At 59.9% G+C, this 13,006-nt stretch overlaps 1 protein-coding gene across 1 annotated transcript in view; it reads left to right on the top strand.

Annotated features, from left to right (window-relative positions):
- Window positions 1–12,141, top strand: part of NACC2 (NACC family member 2, BEN and BTB (POZ) domain containing) — a 60,553-nt gene extending 48,412 nt beyond the window's left edge. Inside the window, exons 3-6 of the mRNA XM_011985158.1 lie at window positions 7,098–7,262; window positions 9,538–9,643; window positions 10,212–10,309; window positions 11,458–12,141. Of these exons, the coding sequence (XP_011840548.1) occupies window positions 7,098–7,262; window positions 9,538–9,643; window positions 10,212–10,309; window positions 11,458–11,966 (878 nt within the window). The 3' untranslated portion in view covers window positions 11,967–12,141. The remainder of the gene's footprint in view (window positions 1–7,097; window positions 7,263–9,537; window positions 9,644–10,211; window positions 10,310–11,457) is intronic.
- The last annotated feature ends 865 nt before the right edge of the window (window positions 12,142–13,006 follow it).

The raw sequence follows: 13,006 nt of genomic DNA, 5'->3' as shown, positions 1-13,006 counted from the left end.
GGCATGCGCCACCATGCCCAGCTAATTTTGTATTTTTAGTAGAGATGGGGTTTCTCCATGTTGGTCAGGCTGGTCTTGAACTCCCGACCTCAGATGATCCACCCTCCCAAAGTGCTGGGATTACAGGTGTGAGCCACCCTGCCCAGCCAAGCGAGCCCCTTTCTATCTGGGTTCCCAGGAGACCCAGAGAGGCCGGGATGTGGGCACAGGTCCTCCCTCCCTCCCTCCGTCCTGACGTGAACGTCCCTCTCCGCCTTCATTTTTCTTCCTCCTGGTGTTCCCGGCTGGACTTTTCTGCACTTCCCCATGTCTCAGCATCCACGAAACGGGCTGTGTCTCACAGGCATGGTGTGGTGTGGCATTGCGTGGTAACTGGTGATGGTTTTGCCTTCCCAGTTATGGCATGATGTGGTTAAATTGGTGGTACCTTTGCCCTGTGGCACATGAGAGAATGGTGTACCTTATAACTGTGGCCTCTGTGTTTCCACCAAGTACAGTGTTGAAGTCATTTCTGGTCTTTCTGGAGGATGACAGAGGCACCGCACCATCTAGCACTGGTAGTTGATGGGGCCTGTGTGTTAAGCACATGCTGTGTGCCAGACCCTGGGGACACTGACCAGCAGGGTGAGCTCCCCTCACTGCCAGAAGCGCTGGGCCCAGAACAGGCTCGCTGGCCAGGAGGCAGCCAGCTGGGACCATGGACCCACCCCCAAAGCTGGGTGGAAGGAGCACCAGCAGGGAGGGCAGGTCTCCCCGAGCTGCAGTGACCACACTCAATGCCACGTCTGCAGCACATGGTCCCACGGCCGGCCCTGGGCTCTGGCCATCAGGAGGCACCTGGGCGGGGAACTGGGAAGCACGTTGTGGTCCCGGCCTGGCTGGGCATCGGGCAGGAGGGTGTTGAGTCCACCCCTGTGTGTTTTCGGGAGTGGGACACAGCCCCACATGGAGAGTGGGGTCATCTCCCCGGGACCCACTGCATGTGGAGCACCCGTTACCAAATCGCCCAGGCCTGGTCACCCGTCTGTGGTGCCCCCACATTGCCCCTCACCATTTCCACCTGAGTCCCTGCGCACCTGTTCTGCACCGATGCCACCAGGTTCACCAGTGTTGCCAGAGCTGGTCTGTGCCGAACCAGCAGCTGCAGAGGTAGTGCAGGGCATGTGCCAGGTCAGCCTCCAGATGTGTGAGCAGAGGCCGCCTCGAGTCGTGCAGGCTGCGCCTCAGGGGACAGGTGTGTAGCCTGACCTTTCCGGATTCACAGTGGCTCCCTCGCCAAACCCCTTCATGCTACCCTTCAGGCTTGTCCACACCCCAACACCTGGTGACCACCAATCTGTTCCTGTCCCTCAGATTTTGTCCCCTGGAAAATGTCATGCAAATGGGATCACCAGTATGTAACCGTTTGATGTTTCTGTGTAACAGCACGATTGGAGAGCCATCCAGGTTGTGTGCCAATCATTTATTCCTTTTCACAGCCAAGCAGTAACGCGTCATGTGGATGGTTCACAGTGCCTTGGTCTGCGTGCCCGTTGCAGGACATCCAGGCTGTGTCTAGCCTGGGGCATTCAAGAATAGAGATGGGATAAGCGTTCCTGTGCAGGCTGTCTTTGGAGATAAATTCCCATTTTTCTTGGGCATATACCTAGAAGTATAATCGCCGTGTCATAAGTGTATGTTGAACTTGATAAGCCACCAAGCAATTTTCCAGAGTGGCCGTGCCACTTTGCATTCTCCCCAGTGAGGTCAGGACGTCCCGGCTGCCCCGCATCCTCGCCAGCACTTGGCGGTGCTGGTCTTTTTACGTTTTGCCGCGCTGGGAGGTGGGACCACATCGTGGCTTGATTTGCATTTCTCCAGTGGCTAAGGATGCTGAGCGTCTTTTCATGTGCTAATTTCCATCTGTGAGTCCCCTGGGGAAGAGTCTGTTCAAATAGTTTGCCCATTCTTGAAACTGGATTGTTTGTTTTTAACTGTTGAGTATTGACATTTCTTGATATTTTTTAGATACAAGTCCTTTGTCAGATATGTGATGTGCAAGTAGCTTCCTCCAGTCTGTAGCTGGCTTGTCTTTTTATCTTCATTCAGAGATCAGAAGTTTCTCATTTTGGTGAATTCTAGCTCGTCAATCATTTCCACTGTGGATGATGCTTCGGGGTCCTGTCTGAGGCTTTAAGCTTAACCTGAAATCATGAAGACCTTCTGCAGTTTTCATGTCGGGTGCGAGGCTGAGACGGAGGGTGGTTTGGGTGCCGTGCGTGTGTGCGGACGACCCGTTGCTCAAGCCCCGTTTGTGAAGGCCGCTGCCTCCTCCGTTGAACGGCTGGTGCACCTTTGCCAAAAGCCAGTCGTGCGTGGCTGCGTGGGTCTGTTTGTGGGTCTCCTGTGCCATTGACCTGTCTGTCCACTTTCCTGAACCACACAGGCTTTACAGGAAGTCTTAAAATCAGTGTGATTCAGCACTGCTTCTGTCTGTTTGCATTTAAGTTGTATGTTTCTATATCATCAAGGACTAGGGGTTCATTTTCTTGTTCTGCATTTTAACAAATGGCATATACGTTTTTTTTGTTTTTGTTTTGTTTTGTTTTGTTTTTTTTGATACAGAGTCTCGCTCTGTCACCCAGGCTGGAGTGCAGTGGTGCGATCTCGGCTCACTGCAAGCTCCGCCTCCCGGGTTCACGCCATCCTCCTGCCTCAGCCTCCCCAGTAGCTGGGACTACAGGCGCCCGCCACCACGCCCGGCTAATTTTTTGTGTTTTTTTAGTAGACACGGAGTTTCACCCCGTTAGCCAGGATGGTGATGATCTCCTGACCTCATGATCCCTCCCACCTCGGCTTCCCAAAGTTCCGGGATTACAGGCGCGAACCACTGCACCCAGCCCCCAAAGTGCTGGGATTGCAGACGTGAGCCACCATGCCCGGCCTAACAAATGGCATATACTTTTAGGGAGTAGGTCTCCCCATCTCCCTCCTACCCCCGCCAAGGCTCTGCTGGGCTCCACCAGGCGGCCCTGCCACCCACCGACTGCCACCCACATCTGCACGGACTCCCCTGGTGGGGCTGCCTGTGCGGTCTCTGATGGTGTCACCTGGGCGAGTCCCCAGTGACACACTGCTTTGGGGATGGGAACAGGGCTCGCCATCTGGGGCGTCCTGCCGTGGCGTTGGCCCGTGGACAGGGTCTTGGGGTATTTTGCCTGGGGAGGATGTGAGGCTCCTCAGAACCCAGTCAGTGTCCCCCAGGGAGTTGAGAAAAGTTACGGCAAGGCCAATGACACCCGATTTCCCTCCAGACCTGCACGGCCCCCTCCTTCCAGCGTTCGTTCATTCTTTCTGAGCGTTGTTATCGTGGTAAAGCGGACATAAGATGGGCCATTGCAGTGATTTTTTACGTGCGCGGTTCAGTGGTGCTAAGTGCGTTCCCACTGTTGTGTGAGCATCACTGCCGTCGGCTCCAGAACTCCCATCTTCCCCAGATGAACCTCTTGTCCCCATGAAACGGTCCCTCCCCGTTCCCCCACCCAGCCCTGCACCCACCCTCTTTCCCGCTTCCGTGGACCTGACAACTCTGGGGGCTGCCTGCGAGTGGAGCCCCGGGGTGTATCCCTCTGTGTCTGGCCGCTTCCTGAGTCTGGTGTCCTCCAGGCTCAGCCACCCTGTCCCAGGCTCCCCTGGTGTCACCCGGCTGGGAGCAGCAGGACCTGGAAGGCACAGTGGGGGCTCCTTCTCGGTCCCTGAAGGCCCCAACCCCGCGTCCTGGGCTGCATTTGTCGTTGTGTTTACTTCGCCCTGTGTGGTCCAGGGAGGCTGCCCACCTGCCCACCCTCAGTAGCTGGGCCCTGCTGCCCGGGAGGCTGCTGCTCCGAGCCCTCCCGTTGTGACCCTGGCACACCTTCCATGCGGGGGGAGCTGTTGCTCATCTCCATGCAGTTGGCTTGTTGCTCTTCCCAGCCGTTCCCAGATGTCACCGAGAGGTTTGGAGGGCACCATCCTGGCACCTGAGTTTCTTCACAGGGCTGTCGAGGGTGAAGGCGGCAGTTCTGCTATGGCGGCCAGTCCTGGAGTGATAGGAGGCCACGGATCCCCCAGTACCCAAGACCCAGGCTCAGGAGGGACCTTGGTGTGACTGGCAGGGGCCTCTTCCCTGCTCACAAGCCCATCAAGGGGCCTCCCGCCACTCTGGGAACCCAGCTCTGACCCTGACTCATGGGGCCTCTGCATGGCCCACCCGGGGGCCACCAGGGATGAGCCGTCCTGTCTCTGCCGTGAACAGGTCTCTCTGTGGGTTCTCTTTTAAAGCCCAGTTGTAACTTGGACCTTGAAGCTCAGTTCCTGCGGAGGGTGAGTTGGGGGTCGGGAAAGTGGAGGCTGCGTGAAGACATTTGAAGCACCTTTGCAGTTGAGCTTCGCTCGGTGTGGGGTATTTTTAGCCAGCAGCAGCATCCAGTGCACGGCAAGGCAGAAATAGAAGAGGTTTTTTTGGCCGTTCTGATGCTGACAGTCTCTGGCTCTTGGGGAGTCGGGCAGGGGCTGGGGAGGGGCGGGCGTGCCGAGCACAAACCACTTCTGCTGTTTAGAAAAACATCTCGGGATGAGGTGGTTGTGGATGGGGAATTATTTCTGTTGGTGAACTCTTTATGTAAATGCCACGCACCGCGCTGCTCCTCTGCGTGTGTAATCACAGCGGGCTGCACCGGGGGTGGGGGTGCGTAATTATGTTTTAAAATACCACCCGGGTTGTTTTGCTGTGTTCCCTGAGCACCCGGCTAATTCTGGGCTTATCCTGCGGTGCTCTGCCACCCCCGGGAAATGCTGCCTGACCCCTGCAGCGGCCGCGCAGGGGCTGGCACCCACCTTCGAGGCCCCCTTTCTGGCCTCTGTTCTGCCGCGGCCTCCGCTCGGGTGTCCCTGGGTCTTGGGAGGCTCCCTCTCCTCCCTGGGACTGATAGGTGCAGTGTGCACCGCGCTCATCCTGGGCGAGTGGTTCCCTGGGGAAGGGAGTGTTGGGGTGACTCCAGGGTGGGTGATTTCAGACACCGCGTGGTTCTCAGGAGTGGAACCCACTGTCTTCAGTGGGGCGCCCACTGTAGAATTGGGACGTGGGGTCCTCAGTAACCGAGGTTTCAGCCCCCCAGGGCTGGGTGGCCTGACCCTCCCTGACAGGCGCTGGGTGCAAAGGTGACTCCAGCTGACTCCGGGACCCTCCCTGCCTCCTGTCCTCCTGAGGCTGCTCCCCAGCAGCCCCCTTGGCAGCCCCCACACCCTGAGGCTCAGCCACTCCTGCAGTGTTTTTCTGTGACTCTCCAAAGTGAGGGTCGTGGTTTGGAGAGACGGGGAACCGGGACAGCATGGCCAGGCGCACCTGTCTCTGAGCATCCTGGTGCAGCTGCTGGTGGGCTCTGCATGGAGCTGCCTGCCCCGAGCCTGCTGGACACACAGGTTCCACCCTGCCCCTCCCTCTGCACACCTGGGACCAGCAGGTCCTGCAAGCTACCCCACCCCGCCCCCCACCGGGGGACTTCCCATCTCACTGAGGCTGCCTGGGGACCGTGCCCTGCCCTTGGCAAGCAAGGTCCAGCCCTGGGTGGCCTGAGGGCCTTTCCCACCTGCAGGCTGCCCTCGTGCAATCGGGCTGGTGGAGGCTGTGCCGTGGGGCCTTCCCTGCAGGCCTTGCAGCTTGGTGGGGTGTGCAGGAGCCCAGGGCAGTGGGATTCCCTAGTGAAGGCAGCAGACTGGGGAGGTGGCCCTCTCAGGGCCTTGTCTTTGGTGCTGGGACACAGGAATGAGGGAGGCGGCGCTCTGCCCTCACCTGGGCAGGGTGGCTGTGTGGGCAGCCTGCCAGGCTGGGGTGTGAGGAGTGCCAGACTGGTGTCCACAGTGGCATTTGAGTACTGGGGGTCCGCTCAGGGAAGCTGATCTTCACCCTGGAACCCTGCTGGGCTTGTGAGGACCCCTGTGTGAGGGTGGGCCCTGTGAGGCTTCCTGGGACTCAGGGTAGCGGGGGGAGGGGACAACAGGAAAGTGGGGACCCGTGGGGAAGTGGGAGCCCCAGGCATTGCTGGGCAGGATCTGGGGCTGGCCAGGGCTGTGTTTCCTCGGCCCCACGTGCCTGGTGCATGCTGGGTGTCCACCAGGTGGTTGTCAGATGAGGGGTCTCGGCCCTGGCCCTCCGTGAACACTCTAGAGGGGCTCTGTGACCCTGACAGCAGAGAGTCCCGCCCGAGGACCCCGGGGTGGCACCATGGGCTGTGTGGCCCAAGAGCCTCCAAGGGGCCCATCTGTGACGCATGGTGCCACCCGGGTCACGCTGCGCAGCTGCAGGTCTGGAGGGTGCAGGGTCCCTGGCCATTGTCTGCCCCAGCAGTGGTTTGTCAGGGACAGTCCCAGACAACGGGAGGGCTGCCCCTGGTGTTGGCGCATCTGTCGGCCTGGCTGTTGGCAGGTGTTTATGGAGCTGCTCCTCGTCAGGCCAGCGCGGTCCCAGGCTGTGTTCTTGGATGCACTGAGTCCCCATGTCCTTGCCCATGAGTCGGGTGGCCGTGCCCTACTGCCCCTTGCTGGGAGCTGCTGGGAGAAGAGTTGGGGGCCACAGTACCTGTCACCCTTGTCCAGCTACCCGCCTCTCCTCCACCCGGCAGTTTTTATGGCCCCAGAGGTGGTTGCCCTGCTGGCCCCGCCAAGCCATCCTCCATCCTGTCTCATGCTGTACTCTCCCTTGGGGCCCTGAGCACTGAGCTGTCACTCCTGCCTGGCCAGCAGGCTCTGCATAGCACCCTCCCAGGAGCCAGCCCTCAGCAGCTCATTCCCTGGGCCTGGGTGGGCATCCCTTGCCTCACATCTTCTGCTCACTCATTCACAGGGGCTTCACTGTGAGGGCAAGGCCAGGTGGGTAAGAGGGCACCAAGTGTAGGGATGGGGCAGGCTAAAGCCAGTCTGACCCAGGCCAGCAGGAGAGCGGCACAGAGTGGCCTCACCTGGGCCCAGGGAGGCAGAGTGGGTCTAACCCAGGCCCCAGGGAGCATGGAGGGCAGGCGAGCAGGCACAGAGCAGCCCAGCCTCCCAGATGCCCACCTGACCGGGTTGTTCTGGGCCCACAGTGCAAGAGAAGCCTGAGCCAGTGCCGCTGGAGAGCCGCTCCTGCGTCCTCATCCGCCGCGACCTCGTGGCCCTGCCTGCCAGCCTCATCAGCCAGATCGGATACCGCTGCCATCCCAAGCTCTACTCGGAAGGGGACCCCGGAGAAAAGCTGGAGCTGGTGGCAGGTGAGGCTGCCTCCCACCCATCTATTGTATGCAAATGTCCTCACTCATTCATTTATTATTTCTTTTTTGCGGCGCTCTGAACAATGTACTCATCACCAATCAGTCAAAAAAAAAATCTTAAATTTCCTGTAATTTCCTTTTAGAAGAATGTGTCATTAAGAGAAGTTATTCAATTGAATTAATTTAGCATTTTAATTGAATCCCCTGGGCTGGTCGCGCTCCTGATTGGCAGGGGCTGCAGTCGCAACGTGTTTTAATTTGGGTCACAGATAAAACCATGTCACGTATGGTTGCCAGCCCTCCCGCCCCCCGAGGGTCCAGTTGCAGCCTTTGGGGGTAACGGCCGGGTTCTGAGTGGTAGCTGCTGTCAAGGCGGGATCCTTCTGGCGGAACAAACACGTCGGAGTCCAGAAGCCCGTGGGGGCCAGGCCTCGCTCAGGAATGTTTACCTTTTGTGTTGGATTCCTTTGGCGTCATAGCTCCTTGTAGATTTTTACAACCGTTCAAGGAGAAGATGAGGCAGGCTGAAGCCAGTCTGACCCGTGCCATGGGCATCTTCTTTGGTGACTATTGGGCCATTTTCCGGGGATTTCTTCCTGGTTTTCCGGGAAGCCCCAAGCTGGGGCCCTCAGGTGCTTTCCTTGGCCACAGCCTGAGCAGTTCTGCCCCAGCCCTGTCCTGTTCCTGTCCACCCCCAAGGGCCACACCTTGGGCAGCATGTCAGGGTCCTCCCTTCCCAGCAGGATGAGTGCCTCAAGTGTGCGCCGCCGCCTAAGGGTTGCCAGTGGCCTGGGCTGGCCTTACCTTCCAGCTGCCAGGGACTTCGGTCCTCATGGGAGAGCAGCCTCCTGGGCTGCACCTGGCGGTGTTGGGCTGCCCTGGCCAGGAGGGGTAAGGGCCCACCTTGCTGTGCCCTGAGCCCTCACCCTGCCCTGGCACTGATTCTGGATGGGGAGCGCAGTGCTGGGCTGCCAGGGCTGGGTGGGCCCCTGGGGTTGGGCTCTGGGGCACAGGTGCCCACATGGGCCCTGGTGCGTCACATTGGTGTGGTCCTGGGAAGACAGTCTGTCACCCCAGCCTCCAGCAGCTGTGGCCTGTGTTTGGGGTGTGCGGCTTCAAGTTTATGAGCTCCTCAGGAGAGTTCCTCCAGCCCTAGACCCTGGCAGGGAGGGCCTGTGGGAGCAGTGGGTCAGGAGACGGGCCATGGCAGGAGGAGGCCATGGGCACTACAGGCTCCTAGAAGCAGGCACACCTGGACATCAGTATCCTTCAGCACGTGGCATCTCGTGGTCATTGAGATTGGCTGTCCCCAGAGAGCGGTCCCTCCCCGTTGTTCCCAGCGGGGTCAGTCCTGCTGCTGGTTCATGCCCTCGCTCACCCAGACCCTAGTGGGACACCTGAGGTGTGGTCAAGTTTCTGAGGGTAAATAGCACAGCGTGGACCTCCCTGGCCACGCCGCTGCCCCGGCTGGTTTCCCCCTTCACACATACTCAGAGGAGGTCAGCGCTGGGCCCTGCAAAGCTCCAGCCATACCCTCCAGTCAGGGGATTCCGTGTCCCTCATCGTTGCTTGAGGCTCTTTGGTATCTGGGACGGAGCAGAAAGGCAAAGACATGACTGTTTCCCCAAACCCAAGGCCAGAGCCAGCCCTTCAGAGTGTGTTCCCGCAGGCCAGGTGCCGTGCCCCACTCCTATAATCCCAGCACTCTGGGAGGCCCAAGTGGGAAGATTGCTTGAGGCCAGGTGTTCAAGACCAGCCTGGGCAACATAGGGAGACTTCATCAAAATTAACTAGGCATGGTGGTGGCGCCTGTGGTCCCAGCTACTCAAGAGGCTGAGGTGGGAGGATCACTGGAGCCCAGGAGGTCGAGGCTACAGTAAGCTGTGATTGCACCACTGCTCTCCAGCCTGGGCAACAGAGCAAGATCCCGTCTCTAGACAGCAACAAAGCATGTTCCCAGGGAGGGAGCTGAGCCCGGGGGCCGCAGCATAGCGGGGAGAGCTTGGAGTTTGGGGCTCGTTGGGGAGAGTGGGGGGGTTCCGTGGCTTTCCCCACCCCCTGCTTAGTTCCATGTGTGATTTGGGACCTGCTGGGGCTGGCCTTGGCCGTGGCCTCTCCTGGTGACCAGCAGGTGGGACCTCAAATTGCTCCTCCCAAAAAAAAATCCTGGAGGCCTCCAGCTCCTCCCCACCCTCCCCCTCACCCCTCTGTGCCCCTCTTCGGACCCTAGTGGCCCGGGAAGGCCATGAGCCCTTTTTCTTTGTGGCGGCCACAGGCTCTGGGGTCTACATCACACGCGGCCAGCTGATGAACTGCCACCTCTGCGCAGGGGTGAAGCACAAGGTCTTGCTGCGGAGGCTCCTGGCCACCTTCTTTGACAGGTAGGTCGGGGCAGGGGTGCTGGAGGGCACCGTGGAGCTGCGGAGGGTTCTGGCTCCTTTAGCTGTGAGCTGTCTGATTGTCCAGGGTTGTGGCATTGAAAGTCCCCTTGCATTCCTGACTTCAGCCGCGGCCTGTCAGCGCCAGGACGGTGGAGAGGCTCCCGGGGAGCGAGGGGCTGTCTTTCATGGTCTTTCTCAAAGGGCCTTATGGATGCAACCCCCACAACAAAAAAAGCAAAGAGCCACACTTACTCTGTTGTGCGGATGGGCTGACAGAACCCTTCCCGAGGACACAGCAGCTTCCTCAGATGCCCCCAGAGTCCCTGAGGACAAGGCTTGGGTCACCTTGCGGCCCCGTCACCTGGTCATCTTCTCAGCCCAGACGCTTTTCCTTTGTCTTGTCCCTTAGAGGGTGGCTGGGCTGGCTGCTGCCACTGGACCACGAGCTGGGACACATGCAAACCAGCCAAGGGTGAGGCCAAGTGGCCTCCCAGCAGGGCATTCGCACGGGCGGGTAGCCTCCAGGTCCCCTCTCCATCATCCTCACCCTTTCTGGTCCCTCCACCAGGAACACGCTGGCCAACAGCTGTGGGACTGGCATCCGCTCGTCCACCAGCGACCCCAGCCGGAAGCCGCTGGACAGCCGGGTGCTGAACGCTGTGAAACGTAAGAGCCTGGGGTCTCCCGGGTGGGGGGCTGGGGCTGGGGCTGGGTTCGGATCCCAGCCTGAGGAGGACTGGGTGGGCCCCGGGGGTGCTCCCGGCCACCTGCAGCTTCTGTCCCCGGGGGCCGAGCGTGGTCGGATTGAGGGAAAGACAGGAGAAAAGAGCAGCTCTCAGAAGCCAGGTCTCGAGGTGTTAACGTTCTTGGTAGGTTTCCAAGTGTGATGAATTCAGCTGCGAAACTATTTTAATATGTGAAATAGATCTAATTTTCCTTTTTGAACAAAACCCCTTATTTACATTTTGCGGTTATTTTGAGCCTTTGCCATCTGTTCGGCCGGCTTCTGCCTCCCGCTCTTGGGCGTGTGGGGGCGGAGCCCGGTCCATCTCCGGGGCAGACCGCCGCCCCCCGGCCCGCACCCCAGATGTGGAAGATGCTGACTGCTGCCGGCTCACACCAGGTGGCCAAGAGCACAGCCTCCTGTGGCCCTCAGCCCAAGAAGCATTATCTTGTTTTCTTCCTTAAAAAAAAAAAAAACCTGTGAGGCAAATTCTGTTTTAGAGCAAAGGGGCCTTTGCATCCAGGAATTACAGTCCCAAAGCGTAGGGTGGCAGCTGCGGCTCTGGGAAGATTCTGGGAGGCACCAAGGTGGACGTGGCCCCTGGGGCCTGCCTGTGGGTTTGATGCCGTTGGGAGGAATGGCCCGGCCTTGGCCTGGGCTCTTGCTGGAGAAAGGAGGCGAGGGTTGCTGAAGTGACGGCTTCTGTCGCTCCCCTCCTCCAGGCTGGGACTGGGACGGGGACGGGGAGGGGTCTTGTTATTTCTGAGAGGGGGACCCTCTGACCAGTTCCCGTTAGCCAGTGGGGCTAGGGAAGCCCGGAGAGATTAAAAACAGGCCTGAGCCTCACAGCTGGCGGACAGCCAAGGCTGCTGGGCCTGACCAGGCCAGAGACTGTTCCAGAGGAATGGGGTGGGGAGGCCTCCCAGGCCGCGCAGTGAGAAAGGTGACCTCTGGTCTTCTGGCTGAGCCCAGGGGAGCCCCAGGAGCAGCCAGGGAGGCTCATCCAGGGCATCATGGTTCCGTGGCCTTGGGGAGGGGCGGGCCCTCCCGGCAGGCAGGTGGCTGAGCTCACGCCGCCCCGTCCTCACAGTGTACTGTCAGAACTTCGCCCCCAGCTTCAAGGAGAGCGAGATGAACGTGATCGCCGCGGACATGTGCACCAACGCCCGCCGCGTTCGCAAGCGCTGGCTGCCCAAGATCAAGTCCATGCTACCGGAGGGTGTGGAGATGTACCGCACGGTCATGGGCTCCTCGGCCGCCAGTGTGCCCCTTGACCCCGAGTTCCCGCCCGCCGCGGCACAGGTGTTCGAGCAGCGCATCTATGCCGAGCGGCGGAGCGACGCGGCCACCATCGTGGCTCTGAGAACTGACGCTGTGAATGTTGACCTGAGCACCGCCACCAACCCGGCCTTCGATGCCGGGGAGGAGGTGGATGGGGCCGGCTCGGTCATCCAGGAGGTGGCCGCCCCCGAGCCGCTGCCCGCCGATGGCCAGAGCCCCCCACAGCCCTTTGAGCAGGGCGGGGGCAGCCCCAGCAGGCCCCAGACGCCGGCGGCCGCGGCCCGGAGGCCAGAGGGCACCTATGCAGGGACTTTGTAAGCGGAGCTGGGTGGCTGCGCGAGGGACCGAGTACTAGAGCTGCTTGCATGCGTTACTAATACAAACAAATGTGATCAAGCCACTTACCTACTGAACTGCTACTGTTGCCTGAGAAAAATGTGATTTTTATTCTGCTTGTATTTAAAATTGATGAAGGAAACAAATGCATTCATTATACTGTAAACAATTAGGCCACTGGCAGCCTCCTGTGAGGAAGCTCCCAGGGCTCCCTTTTGATATTCACAAGGTCAGTCTCCACGTGTAGCTTCCCTCCCCCTTCTTGGGGAGGGCGGGAGGCCGCCAGGCCCCTGGTGCCCAGCCCTGCCCCTTCCTCCCTGCCCTTCCTGCTCCTTCTGCCCGGAAGGCGAAGCAGGGGCGGTGGCCTGTGGCGGGAGGTGGGTTGAGGGCTGGGGTGTGCGTCACTGACCCTTCCTTCCTTACCCGTGGAACCCCTCTGGGGTAATGGGGCAGGGCTCAGGTCCCAGGGCCCTAACTCCTCGTTTTTGCTTCTTTCTGAGACTCGGGGCCAGGCCCACCAGGCCTCCCACCTGTGTGGGGTGTGTGCACGAGTGTGTGTGTGTGTGTGTGTGCGCGCGTGTGCGGGGGCGTGGCGAGGGGGCAGGGATGGCTGTGGCTCACCCCTCGGGGGTGGAGAAAAGGGTACTTTATTCTGCCCCCTCACCCTGTCCTTGTTCTGCCCAATCTGTCTCGGCTCTGCAGCCCCTCGGTCCCCTGACCCCCAGGGCACCGCTGACCCTGCCTGGCCTCCCACTGTCCTGCCCGGGCCCACTGTGGGACATGCACAGCTGACGGAGCCCACGCCGCCCTCTGCCGCCTCAGCCACTTTGGGATTATGCTTGTCTTGTTTTTTTTAGGTTTTGTTGTAATTTAGATCTATTTCATGTATGGTTTGGAAACTTTCCGACTCAATAGAGCAAAAACTTTGGGTGGGATGGTGTACCTGTCCCCGGCCCACCACGACTTGGGGCGGGTCATCTGTGGCAGTCAGGGTGCACCCCCCTGGCCCCCCGCCCAGGGCC

Source organism: Mandrillus leucophaeus, unplaced genomic scaffold (assembly GCF_000951045.1).
Source record: "Mandrillus leucophaeus isolate KB7577 unplaced genomic scaffold, Mleu.le_1.0 Scaffold28, whole genome shotgun sequence".
In the NCBI taxonomy this organism is placed as follows: Eukaryota; Metazoa; Chordata; class Mammalia; order Primates; family Cercopithecidae; genus Mandrillus; species Mandrillus leucophaeus.
This window is presented reverse-complemented; position numbering and strand designations above follow the sequence as displayed.